Consider the following 13,475-nt stretch of genomic DNA (forward strand, 5'->3'; position numbering starts at 1 on the left):
TTCTAACAAAAATCCTGCTGGATGTTTTCTATCCACAGGTTTCTAGGGGAGTTCACTAATGGGAGGTTACAGGGGAACATTTATGGGCGATATGGGTGGAAGTATCACATCACTAGCTAACTAGCGTAAGTAACAAAGTATCATAATACTTTAAAGTGGATAGCTAAGTGGGTTAAGCAATAATAATAGCGGTTGTAGTATTCGCTCATCTAAGTCGCCAACCTAGATCTTCAAGGAAGTCGTGCCCCTAATTCATGCTAGGTATCATCAGGGCAAGGACTTATGTGGATAGACAAACATACTTATTTGTGTCAATTTTGCAAATCAGCCCACGTTTTCCACAAGTTTTGAGCAGAACCATTGTTATCAAGGATGAGACATCAATGGAGGGCTTTGCACAATGTACAATGACCTGTAGAAGATGACACGCCAACTTTGGTTCACACTTCAGATAGAGGAAAATCTGCCATTTTTGGGGGACCAGCTTTTCAGGTTCCGAAAACATTTATATCTAGTTGAAATGCGCCGACAAGTTCAACATTAGGTGCACAAACCAGAATCGAACCTCCCATATAGCACACATATGTCTCACAGACGTTTGCCCAATGAATATGTTTCTTTGGAAGTCTCGCCAACATCTTCCCAATAAGCAAACGCTCCCCATACTATGTCTTTCCAACGTAACTCCTGCCAACGTCTGCAAGATGTACAGTATGTGTGCTACTGGAGCTGTTCCTTGTTGATGGAAAAGGGGCAACAGTAGATGTTGGTCCTGAGTGGGGGGGCTCTCGAGGGCAAAGAAATTCAAAATTGTGTTCTTGTGTTTTTGGTTTTAGAAAGATACAACCTTTCAAAGTCTTTCGATGTCACGTATCCATCTTCTTACAGACCTATGAACATCGCCTCATCAGTAAGTAATCCATCATTCTCCATCGTCATCATCAAACTCCAAATGAGATAATATCATACGGAATTAAGTTGCAGAGACCTGTAGAATCATGGTGCACATGAGGCCCAACACTTTATTAAGACACTTAATCTTGTGTCTAATTTGTCACCCTCCCGTACATCTCCAAGATATACTTACAAGTGCTATCTACTTATTCTTTGTTTAATTAGATTTGACGGAGCATATCCAGCTAATTCCCTGGAACGTTACGCACGACAGCAAACTTTTTTTGACAGCGACTCCATGCTCATACGAGAGCCATTGTTAAAAACTACATACACGTACAGCCAAAAGGAAAGATAAGAAGACAGCTGTACTTGTCCATCAAATGCTTGCTTCGATTACTCTCTGTCTCGCCACAGTCGGCAATCCAAAGCCTGCAATTTACCCGAAGAGTGAATTTTCTCTCGGGTTTCCCTGAGAGATTTAAACAACAGTGTAGTCTTTGGCTCAGCTCTCTCTAAATCCATTCAAATCATAACCTACGCTGGAGTGACAGACCACCGAACGTGCTGTGAAAGTATGACTCACAGCAGAAGGCAAGACTTGTAAACTTCACACAGAGGTAAAAGTGCAGACTAAAGTTACAGATATCAATCTTCGCAAGCAAGTAGTCCTCATTTTATTGACGATTTCCCAGGAGCCCCATCTTGACAACCACTTGTCTACACTTCAATGGCAAACCAGGTGACATCCATAAATCACGATCAACAATCTGACTGCAGCGATGAGCTAAAATCAAAATGGAAGAGAACAGAGCTCCTACCAGTTTCCCTGGAGATCTGGACGAAGGCCTCCACGCCGCTCTCTCCATAGTTGCCCTCTGAGGCTAGCGTGGACACGTAGTTCCACTCCATAGCCGTGACAATGTCCATCATGGCCTGGGCCTGGTAGGAGTCCGGCGGCACCACACGGGAGAAGAAGTCGTAGCGGGTGTTGTCGCTCAATTCTGGCGCCGTGGAGGCGTAGCTGATCTGGGGGATCTGGACAAGAGAAGGGAAGAGAGGAAAGGGTTAGACATTGTAAAATGGATGAAAAAGTGGAGGATCTGTGCTTAAATGCAGCTTGTTGATTAAATGATTGACATGGTGGGGAGGCAAAACGGTGTAAAGTGTAAACCGTTAAGTTGTAAATTGGAGTGTAAAGTCTAGAAATTAAAATGTGTAAAGGTAAAAGGAAAAAGCATAATTTGTGGCAGATCCCACCGGGACAGGGTCAGGGTTAGAGCAAGGGTTAGGACTGGCACCTTTAACCATGTCATTGTCTATCATACTAATAAGCACTGCCAACTGTAAAAAGCTGTTTCTCTGCACCCCCCTGCTGATTTTAAGTGATTATTATGAAAGGGTATAAGTAATGTTTTATTTGTGATGACAGTCTTAGTTTTGTTTTGTTTTAATAGCTAGCGCCTAGGCATTAGGGTTAGGGTCCAATGTACTCCAGGCACTGTGGATTTTGGAGGCGTCCCATGACATTTTCTCTCCCCCATCCCACCCGAGCAACGCTCTCTCCGTCTTCCAGGACCTCCTGATTTACAAATTAAGCACTGTGGGAGGACTGCGTGTTTTTTAAAGTTATGGTTCATTTCATGTCATATTTATCATCCCAATCAATTTCTTTGCCCACCAGCAAAGAAATAATCCTTTCTCTAAATAAAAAAGTGAGTTAGGCAGAGATAATTCTCATCTTTTTTACGCCTTCGTGCATATTTTTATGGGATGTATATGTAGAAAAGAGTTATAAACGCTTCACACTCCCTGCGGGATCGCAGTGATTAATAATTCTCTGCGATGTGAGCAGAGAAGTTGTCATCACGAATGTTAAAATTCAGCTGCAGCGCTGCAAACTAACCGTTGGCCCAGGGATGAGGCAAACAAGCGATTTGGGATTGAACAGGTAAGGTGGGGGAGAAGCAAAAGATGATTGGCAAATGATTCGGAATCAGAATGTGGAGTGAATGTCGTTTTTCAGCGTTGGCGTCACGGTGAAGACGATTTGACGCTGAAAGACAGACGCAAAAGAGACAGCTGGGGCCAGAAGGGAGGACAGACAGACAAAAAGCACAACAGGCAGGAGGGAGGACGGAGAGACAGAGGTTGACAGAATGACAGGACACACACACAAACACACACAGAGGTATGGCTCGTGATAGGTAGCGTAACAGGCGGGAGGTGTTAGATGGCTGACAGGCAGATTGATTCTTCCCCAGACAGAGGGGGACAGCAAGGGAAGACCCTGTACTTGCCAACACACACACACACACACACACACACACACACACACTGCTGTTGGACAGACGTCTCATTGGCATTCATTGGTACTAAGACGTACCTACCAATCTAAACCAAAACATAAGGTGTGTCAGCTGTCTGTCTCTGAGACACAACCACATGCCCCCCCACACACACACACAATTATAAATGTCTACAATTGCTGAACACAGCAAATCCCGTTGGTACTGCAAGAAGGGATTTAAGATGGACAGTGTGTGTGTGTGTGTGTGTGTGTGTGTGTGTGTGTGTGTGTGTGTGTGTGACTGGAATGTTTCTAAAGCCCATCACTCACTGTCTTACTCCCTTTGAGTGTCATCTGAAAAGTCCCTGCCACACCGCACCTACACCTGTCTTTGCCATTTTTAAAGGTCAGGGATCTTTGCAGGATCTTTTTCTTCGGTGGTGCTGAAGCACTGCAGCAAGCAAGAGGAAAACAGCCCTGAAGGAGCTTGTTTACCAAAAAGCAAATATGTATTTGACTTTCTTGGACCGCAGCAATAACGAAAAATGAATTCTTAACCTGAGCGGTATTCGTTCACCTCCTCCAGCACTGAGTATTGAAAGTTCAAACAGCTAATATGTTTTTCTTCCATGACAGCGATCAATGCACACCACTGAGTCCACGGAGTCTCGTTTCTTTTTTTAGTGGTTGGATATCTAATTTTGGATCAAAACTGTTTTGTTCTTTTTGTTTTTCTGTTTTCCCTGTTTAATAATCCTCCGTTACTTGCAGTGAACTTGGTGGGAGTTCACATTTGGGACACTGAGCGCTGTTATTGGTCCTTGCTGCCGGGGGAACACAATTGGAAACTTTCATAAACTTCAGGATGCGTATGTATAATTCATAGAGGATGGAGATGAACAAATGAAAAGCAAGAAAAAAATCAAAGCAAGGGCCAGCAGATGGAAACTATTGGTAAAACAACTGTTTTTCGGATCTGCAGTGTATATAGGTGCATTAATGTGTATTTGTGTGTGTGGCTCCTCTGTTTCACTTGTCCTTTTACTCTCTATGTGCATTTAAATAAGAGAATATCCATTTCAAAGAGAAATGAAAGCATGGCTGCGGGAATATGAGATATTTGTCTGTTTACAACAGCAATGCGAAAGTAACCCTGTGACCTGGACCAAACCTGGTACTTTGATCTTTTGTTATTTCGCTCTACAGCTGGGAAGCTGGGAAACTGAGACGTACGCAGACACAAACACACACTTGTGCACAGCACACAGTCATCCTCTTGTCATATTTCTCCGAGTCATTACTGAGTAAGAGGAGGAAAGGCAGAGAGAAACAAAAACAGAGAGGGAGAGAGCATAAAGATTCATAGACATCCAATATTGTCTGCTGCAGGCACAGACCCAGTACTGTCTCCCACACCCACACCTGTGCTTTCTAAAAATGAAGATTCCTCCAGATAGTTCTCTACTCACACATCCACACACATAGGAACCTGCGACAACCGAGCACATCTTATGACATGTGACTATTGAGAGTTACAAATCATTCATGTGCTGTGAGTTAAAACTATCTTCAGCCTTTTTCTCAAAGCAAACAGTTTTTGAGTTTTAGTTAGAGGCGGGAAATTAACAGCTTGGTTCCCCCACATCACCAGGGAAGAAGATTATACCTCCAATCCCCCTAATTCCATTTGCTCTAATAAATATGTGTGTGAGGGGGTGGGGGATGGAAGTGTGTATAAAAAGGGAAAGTGTGTGCTGTTAAATGTGCACCATCAATTAGCACTAGATACACTTTTTCACTTATCAATGAGGTGAGGTCAATTTGCATGTTGCACTATAACCGTCTTATTCAAAACTCATTCGGACCTTCTTGAAAACCATGCTAGCATCGTTGCTCTAGGGATGGCAATGTCAGTGAGGAGAACCAACAGTCAGAATTCTTACAGACACAAAAACAGAAAAAACATTTGGACCCAAACAATATTTTTTTAATTATTAATCCACAATCATAATAATGTCCTTAAGGAAAAGAGATTTTCCAACTTTCTACAAGCTCTGTGGATTTTTTATTATTATTTGTCTACATCAAATGTTATTAATATGACCTTTAACTTCTCATCTAGCGCCATCATCAGGTTACAATATCAATTTGTTCAATATTTTAGTTTATGACCATATACCTACAAAGTTTTTGCATTCCTTTTAGCCTCAGCTGTGCTTTGTGTTTATTGTCAATTAGTAAATGTTAGTGTGCTGACATGCTACAGCTGGTGTTTATGGTCCTCAAACACAGAAGTCCCAAAATTTGGGGGAGTGGAAAGTGTTTGGTTAATCATTTTGAATCTGTATAATAAACAAATGTTAAGATATATTTATTGTAGATGCATTTATTTGTGAAATTCAACCAACTAAACTGTTATAAAACACAAACACAGCATTTCAGAGCCTTTCTGCTTTCAGTGCTGTTCAATAATGAGGACATGTTGAGTCTTTGATCCTCTGTTGCCAAAGTTCTCCGGATTACAATGCATGAAAACCTAAAGGCTGACAGCACTGCAGTGTTCACCCTCTTGAACTATTCTTAGCACTTAGTCCCTTTACCTCTCCACTAAACCTCCTGAGAAGCCCAAACTCTTCTCGGGCAAACAAGAAACACAAGCCCATCTGTCTCATGTCTCAAGACTGCCACTGAACGCCAATTTGGCCGATCCCGCTAACATATTAAATCTTTATTCTTTTGCTTACATAGAAAATTGATCACGATAAAAACATAGAACAGACTTCCCTTGGCTATAGAAAAACAGAGATTAATTCTTAATTGAACTGAATTCCCCCTCCAAGCAAAGACTATCGAGAAAGCACAGACTAATATGTTTTCCCTCCATGACAACAATCAATGCACACCAGTTAGCTGATGAAGTCTCATTTTTCTGAGTGATGGAAAACACGTTAGACTCAAACTTTTCTTAAGTTGTGCTTTTAATAGACAATCATGTTTGTCGCCAATGTTTTTGAACTCACCGGGGAAGTGAAACCAATTTAGAGCAATATCCTCAAACTCCTACCAACTATAGACAGTCATGTCTTCCCACTCTATTCCTTAATGGATTTGGCGATAGTGGGGAACAGTTTCATCCCTCACTATAGATCAGGCTGAGTCCCACTGGGGAGCTGAACAGATAACTAACAGCCGGATTTGGACCTTAAGAGACCTAATGATCAGGGACAGTGGCTTCTTTGTGCTAGTCTTTCTGGCCGAGGCCAATGGAGGAAAATCCCTTTTTGGAGTTTTAATCTATTTTTACAGAGGAAGCAAGAAGGACACGTCCAAAACATGGGAACAATATCAAACAAATGATGCTGAAGAGCACTGGAAATGTGTCGGAGGAGAGCTGCAACAACTAGTCGATCAATCAAAAGAAAATTAATCATCAACTATTATGAAAATCATATCGATCCGCCAATATACACATGTAGCCCTCTCACTCAACTCTGTTTTAGGATTTTCATGAATACCCCTTTTAAGTATCAGACTGCATGGGAGCGAATTGGTAATTTATAATTTGGGATGTTTTACAATAATTAACACACCTTGAAAATGACTCTGGTTAAATTGCAGAGAGGCCTGGTTAGTTTATTGATTGCAACTTTACTGTTATTGAAAATTAATTTTCCCATGTAGTTTACTTTTACCATAACTATAGCTCACATTCAAAATCAACATGATCAGCATGAAAAACACCTTCAAATACGGATTTAGCAATAATAAAAAGTTTTAATGGTCCGTGTACGTTTCGTTAGTTTGATTTTTCCTTTAAACCGAACTGTCAGAAAACGAAAGTAAGCTGGTAATTTGGTTTTCCGTTTCAAACAAAAAACCAAAAAACCAAAATTCAGGCTGGTTTTTTCGTTTTTTGGTTTTTGGTTTTAAAACGAAAAAACGAGGAAACCAAAATCAAATTACGGTTAAATGTTGATTGTCTTTTCGTTTTTTGATCTTAAACAGCACATTAAGGCCGATGACTGACCGGAAGTGTCTGAACTTCAAAATAAAAGCCCAGTGAATTAAGTTTTAGCCGTAGACAGTAGATGAATGGCCTATAAAACAATTCTTCTTTGTAAATGTTGTGTTTTGAGCACTTAATACATATTCAAAGCTGTGTTTATTTTTACACATTAGCGACAAGCTCATCGTTTAGTTCATCTTCTCCTCGCTGCGCTGGGTCTCTGTCTCCGCTGCGCACGCTGTAGCGCTTCGCTTCCATTCAGCCAGATCTTTTTCACAGCGCGTTCTGCCGCCCGTCTCCGGTCCCAACCGGGCTGCGGACACGGAGCAGAGACTGTCCGACAGGCTGTCCCTCTTTGAAGCAGAGGATGAGGTCAGCTTCACTCCCGCTTCTGATCTTAAACAACACTGAACTTCAAAATAAAAGCCCAATGAATTGAATTATAGCCATAGACTGTGCTGACTCAATCCGACCCTGAGATCTCCAACCCCGGGCGTATTTGGCAGGTGGCAGCGGCCCCTTTATGGTTCTTTTCTACTGTCCTGATCGTCCCAGCTACACCCAGGCGCAAGAGGGCAAGAGGACTTCTTGTCCCACCACTCTCAGGAGTTGTAGTGGTAACTGTTAAGTGTAGCCTTAGATGAGGGGATCACCTCCGCCGTGCGTAATAGTCGCGCGTAATGACAGCTCTTCGCCGGTTAAACACAATAAACTGCGCGACTTCTTGCATGTTTGTCTCATGACATGGTGGAACCTACACAGAGGTATACAGACAGGTGGATCAGGCGGCAAATTGATATGACAGCTGGTTCAGGACGTCTTCGTCCATTAAATAAATATGGAGTGGAAGTTGGTTCGTAGCTACATTAACTGAGTGTTAGCATCACACAGCATTATTATATGCCGAAAACAGTGTAGGCTATTACTGGCTTTGTGTGTGCCTGACAGTCTTATCAATGAATCTACAGTTATCCCACTAGCCTATGTCCGCCCATTGCGAAACTCATTCCGTCGCCAGCAAGCATACAAATCATAATAGTATCATTGTTAAGATTATGTCAGTGACAGACTTCGTTCCAGTGTGATGTTTACAGGACATTGAGTGTAAATCCTCTCTCCACACTGGAGATCCAATCACAACCTTTATTTTCCCCTTTTAAAATCCATGTTCATTTACCAAAAAACACCAGCAGGTGTCGCACTGCAGCGTACCCTCAAGGTCATCTCATCCGAAAAGTTTCATAATTTTTATCCATACTTTGTGCTAAACAGTTTAATTACTACACATGTGGAAGTCTGATTAAGTGTCATAATTCCTCTCTGTAAAAAAAAAAAAAACCACCTCCCTCCACCTCACATCCATTGAGTCTGGAGTCTATAGGCAGCCAGCTCACCTGTGAGGCCTTTGCCTTGAGAACAAAGGAGCTGGCTGGCCTCATCCCCAATTGTTGTGCTGTGTATTTGATGTGACTTACCCATTTCTGTTCCACACACACTTAGTATATTTAATAGTTAAAGAAGATTATTGATGCTAATTTCTACCCTCTGTCATTACGCGCGACTATTACGCACGGCGGAGGTGATCTCCTCATCTAAGCTGCCAATTAGGCCACACTTAACAGTTACCATGAAAGGATCTGACTGAATGGAAGCGAAGCGCTACAGCGTGCGCAGCGGAGACAGAGACCCAGCGCAGCGAGGAGAAGATGAACTACAAGATGAGCTTGTCGCTAATGTGTAAAAATAAACACAGCTTTGAATATGTATTAATGTGCTCAAAACACAACATTTACAAAGAAGATTTTTTTTATAGGCCATTCATCTACTGTCTACGGCTAAAACTTAATTCACTGGGCTTTTATTTTGAAGTTCAGACTCTTCCGGTCTGTCATCGGCCTTAATGTGCTGTTTAAGATCAAAAAACGAAAAGACAATCAAAATTTAACCGTAATTTGATTTTGGTTTCCTCGTTTTTTCGTTTTAAAACCAAAAACCAAAAAACGAAAAAAACAGCCTGAATTTTGGTTTTTTGGTTTTTGGTTTGAAACGGAAAACCAAATTACCAGCTTACTTTCCTTTTCTGACAGTTCGGTTTAAAGGAAAAATCAAACTAACGAAACGTACACGGATCCTTAATGTCTAAACCTTGAGGCTCATATATTTTTCCTTTGTTTTGAATCACCTCATAACCAAGAAATACACACACATTATAAACATTCAAAATAGAAATACCCCAGGTTTTTTTTGTTTTTTGTTTTTGTAGTGTTTCAGTTGGTACCAGTGATGTCTCGCATGTTGGAGCTCATATAGAAATCTACATTGAAACCGCAGGTCATGATACCCAAACCCGAACCACGGAAAAGCGATACAGTAATTTCCTCCTAAACCTCTTCCAAGAAGCAGCAACATGACCAGAAACCTGTCCCGAGGCTCGGTCCTGTCCGGACTCCTCCGTCCTGCAGCAGCACGTGACAACGTCCAATGTCCAACGTCCGCCGCATCCTGATTAGCAGCTGGCGATGCTAACCGCTAGCATGAGTCCCTTCATGGTCTTCCGTTTGCGCCAGTAATGAGCCCTCTCTTATAAAACACGCTCGGTTAAACTCTTAACAAAATGAGCAAACACTCGCATAAACTCCCGGTTGATAACGGTAAATAATACTTTTTCATAAAGTTATTTGACAGTTTGTTCGGACTTAACATCTTTCCGCTTCACTCCGCAGCTCCCTCGCTTAAGCCCCGCCCCTCCAATAATCCGACAGGTTAATCCCCAATAACAGAGAAAATGATTGACACCTGCCCAAACAAATGAGAACCCAAATAAGAGAAACCTGAGGCGTTCAAAGCCTTGCAAAACATAGGGCATTTTGGTATCATCCGCCACATTAACCGTAAAAATATTAACAGCAGCAATACATTTATAGGCCCACATCAGAACACTTTACCAACTGAAATAAATGTAATAAACCCATATAAACAAATTAGCAGAGCACTACACACACAAAGAAAGTGAATAATTCCGTCATTATCACATAGCATTGAAGCCCACTTCCGTGTTTTGGATACAGTTGCTTTCACACCTGTTGTGAACCGTAACTGAGTACACATGAACCATACTCAAGACCACCTTTTAAGCCAGACCTGGGAATGAACCATGCCTGAGAACACTAATCAAACGAACTGGACCGGATGTGAAAGCACCTGGAGAGGCTTTGGGTTTTGGACTGTTAGTTGGACGAAAGAAGCAAAAGATGTCAGTTTGGGGAACTGTGAAGAAGCTGCTCCGTAGTCTGGCAGTATAACGACGGATACTTCTGTATAGTTTGCCAGGAGGCAAAACAGACTAAATGATCGTAAATTGCAGCCCAACTCCAAAGGAGCAGGGTAAGGAGTGTAACAGTACGTAGTCTGCAACCTGTGCTCTACTTTCAAGCTAAAGAAACCTTTGAATGGCTAAAAGTGACCTTTTAAAATGCCACTTGAAAAGTCCAAGGGAAATCAAAGATATTTGAGGCGGAATAAAGGCTTCCAGTCTCTTAAAAAGATACTCTAGTATTCCTCTTTTTATGTAGAGACCTCAGAGAAGTGCATCTTTGACTTACACTGGCCCTTGAACAACAGAGCCTGACCAACATAAAGCTAATCCTATGCTTAGCCTCATCTAGGAGACTCATTATGTGCTGTAGCTATGTGAATAAATGTTATGCATCTGTAGGTATTGATATCTAATAGTTGGCGGGAACAACATGCACACATCATGACTGTGTGTGTGTGTCTGGCAGTAATGGAGCTGTCGGGGGCCACAGTCTGTGCATTAGGTTGATAGATGGCAGTGGTCTGAAGCTAATTAACCCCAACTGCATTACACACATACACACACAGAGAGATCAGTGTCAGACAGTGGATTGGATATGTTGTAGCACTTGCGCACACACACATTCACAGTAAAAGTAAGATTTACAGTGCCTGATCACAATCAATGATGGTGATTAAATTAATTAAACACAAGCATGTTTAGATGTTCACGCACACACCGAATGAGCATTCAATTCACTTAAGTTTAACCTTAGAGAACTAGACCAGAAAAATGTTAATATATTCAAATTTATGGTAGTTTTCAGTCACAGTAACAACCCGCATTTTTTCCAGGTTGATCATGAACATTTTTCTGACTGAGAAACCAGAGCATGGAGAAAGAGAGGAGGATGGAAGGCGCACATACTGTAAATTGATCTGGCCCGTGTGGAGCCCTGATTTTGAGCCAGCCTAGAGAGTTGTTTACTCGCTCGAAAATTTGACTCGGCCCTCTAACAGCCAGCCGTGGTCTGTGTCTAATGAGGAGAGGACTGGCACAGTGGGACCTCACCAAGTTAATTTAGCAGGACGGAGACTGTTGGGGCTGAGAGTTTGGGTGTCTCTCGCCCTGTCTAACCCTGCTGTCTCTGCCTGGGTCCATCTGTCTCTTTTTCTTCTCGCTGTTTGGCCCTTTGCCTCTGCGTCTGTCCTACGGTCCTTCTTGTTTCCCATTATTCCCATTTTTGCCAGATGCAACTAACACAAATTTCCTCCAGGTTGGTTAGTTGGTTGGTTTGTCAGCAGGATTACACAAAAAACTACTGAACAGATTTCAATGAAACTTGGACGGAGGAATGGTGCTGGCCCAGAATAGACCCCATTCATTTTGGGGGTAAATAAGGGACAGATCCAGGACTTTACCACTGTGAGATAAGGCATTTTTCAACATTTTCATGAATTTCTCAGGAATAAAGCATGGATTTTAATGAAAAAATCAGACATATTTAGGCGGCTGGTATCTATGCGTGAGTACAATTTAATGCGGACCCAAATAAAATTCTGGATCCATCAAATTTAAAGGTGTTGCTGATAACATTCAGTCACTAAATGTGGCATCCCATCTCTTCCCCTTCCATTGCATTCAAGTTACAACGCCGCTGTTGTTCGAATCATCTTCCCCCTCAAGTGGCTGCTAGTTTGTGCAATAGCTAGCATTGCTAATGTTAATGTTGGCTGGCAAACGTTACCTATGGTTGCTAACGCTAGCTGGAATAGGCTTGATTGAATTGAAGGGGATTGCTGGGCCTAGGCAGAGGTATACACTCTACTGATTCTCATTCTAGTTACAATATAAATACTTCTTATCCAGTAAGATGTAGCAACAGTTACGTCTTCCTGTTTATTTAGTCCAATTTTCATATATAAAACTCATTATTGGTCATTTTTCCCCTTTTCCTTCAAGTGCTGTATTTTAACAGTATTTTAACCGACTATGTTATTTCATTTCATACAAATTTTCCCCAAATTCATATTTGTTGTCTATGAAAACTTTTGGGATTTAAAATGAAGTTTTGCGGGTTTGAATGATGTTTAGCAGCACAGCAGGACTCTTTTATGACCAACCCACCAGCAAGCGAGTGAGGTTTAAAGAGTATTTGAAAATGTGAGAATTACTTTTAAAAACATTAATATTGACAGGCTACGAATGTTATATCGATCCAAAGCAAACACAGAAAATCACACAAAAAGGCCAGTTTGAAAGCCAGAGAGATAGGGAAGCACAGAGGGAAGAATAAAAATATCACCCCATTCTAGCAAACTCCATTGTTACTCCCTCTGCAGCAGAGATGCTTCTTTAATCGCTGCTAAACAACATTGATATTCCCTTTACTGTCCCAGTTTTCCCCATATCAATTCAGAATAGAATAGTTGCCTGTAATTTGTTTGCTGACAGGCAAATGAAAACAGGTTGACAAGATGAAAGAAAGACACTGAGGGAAAGTAGGTAACAGGAAGACACTTCACGAGAGCACAAAGACGGAAAAAAGAGGCCGAGAGAGACGAAGAACAACAGAGAAGTCTGCGTAAGAGGGGGGCAAAGAGCTAGAGGCAGGGAGAGGGAAGATGTGACATAGAAACATTTAATAGGAGAAACAAGAATGAAGAGGAGACGCGAGAAAAGGGAAAGATGAGAGGGAATGTTTAGCAGATGCATTAAGAGGAGGGAGTGGAGAGAAACAAAGAAATGAAAAGGTGAAAGAATAACTGGGGAGGAGAGAAACAGAAAGGAGACAGATGAAGCAAGCTGAGATAATTGATGGGAAACAACAAATGGAGACAGGAGGCGAGGAAATGCAGATTCCTCGAGAAAGGCACAACAGGAAAAGGAGATCTGAGTCGAGCAGCGAAGGGAGAAGAGTGTTTAAAAAGCCAAGAGGTTGAGAAAAGAGAGGGAGATGACACTGATAGAAGATGAAAAACAAAGGGAAT

At 41.7% G+C, this 13,475-nt stretch overlaps 1 protein-coding gene across 6 annotated transcripts in view; it reads right to left on the minus strand.

Moving 5' to 3' along the window:
- The window catches only part of grm8a (glutamate receptor, metabotropic 8a), a 251,995-nt gene that overhangs the window by 146,309 nt on the left and 92,211 nt on the right, over window positions 1-13,475 (minus strand). For 4 of the 6 annotated variants that reach the window (XM_084345622.1, XM_084345621.1, XM_084345623.1 and 1 more), the window contains exon 3: window positions 1,716-1,932. In XM_084345622.1, coding sequence (XP_084201748.1) covers window positions 1,716-1,932 — 217 coding nt within the window. Of the gene's footprint in view, window positions 1-1,715; window positions 1,933-9,577; window positions 9,922-13,475 lie in introns of those variants that run through there. The other 2 variants (XM_084345625.1, XM_084345626.1) reach the window with 2 other exon arrangements.

Source organism: Pagrus pagrus, assembly GCF_965226575.1.
Source record: "Pagrus pagrus genome assembly, chromosome: 23".
NCBI classification, from domain to species: domain Eukaryota; kingdom Metazoa; phylum Chordata; class Actinopteri; order Spariformes; family Sparidae; genus Pagrus; species Pagrus pagrus.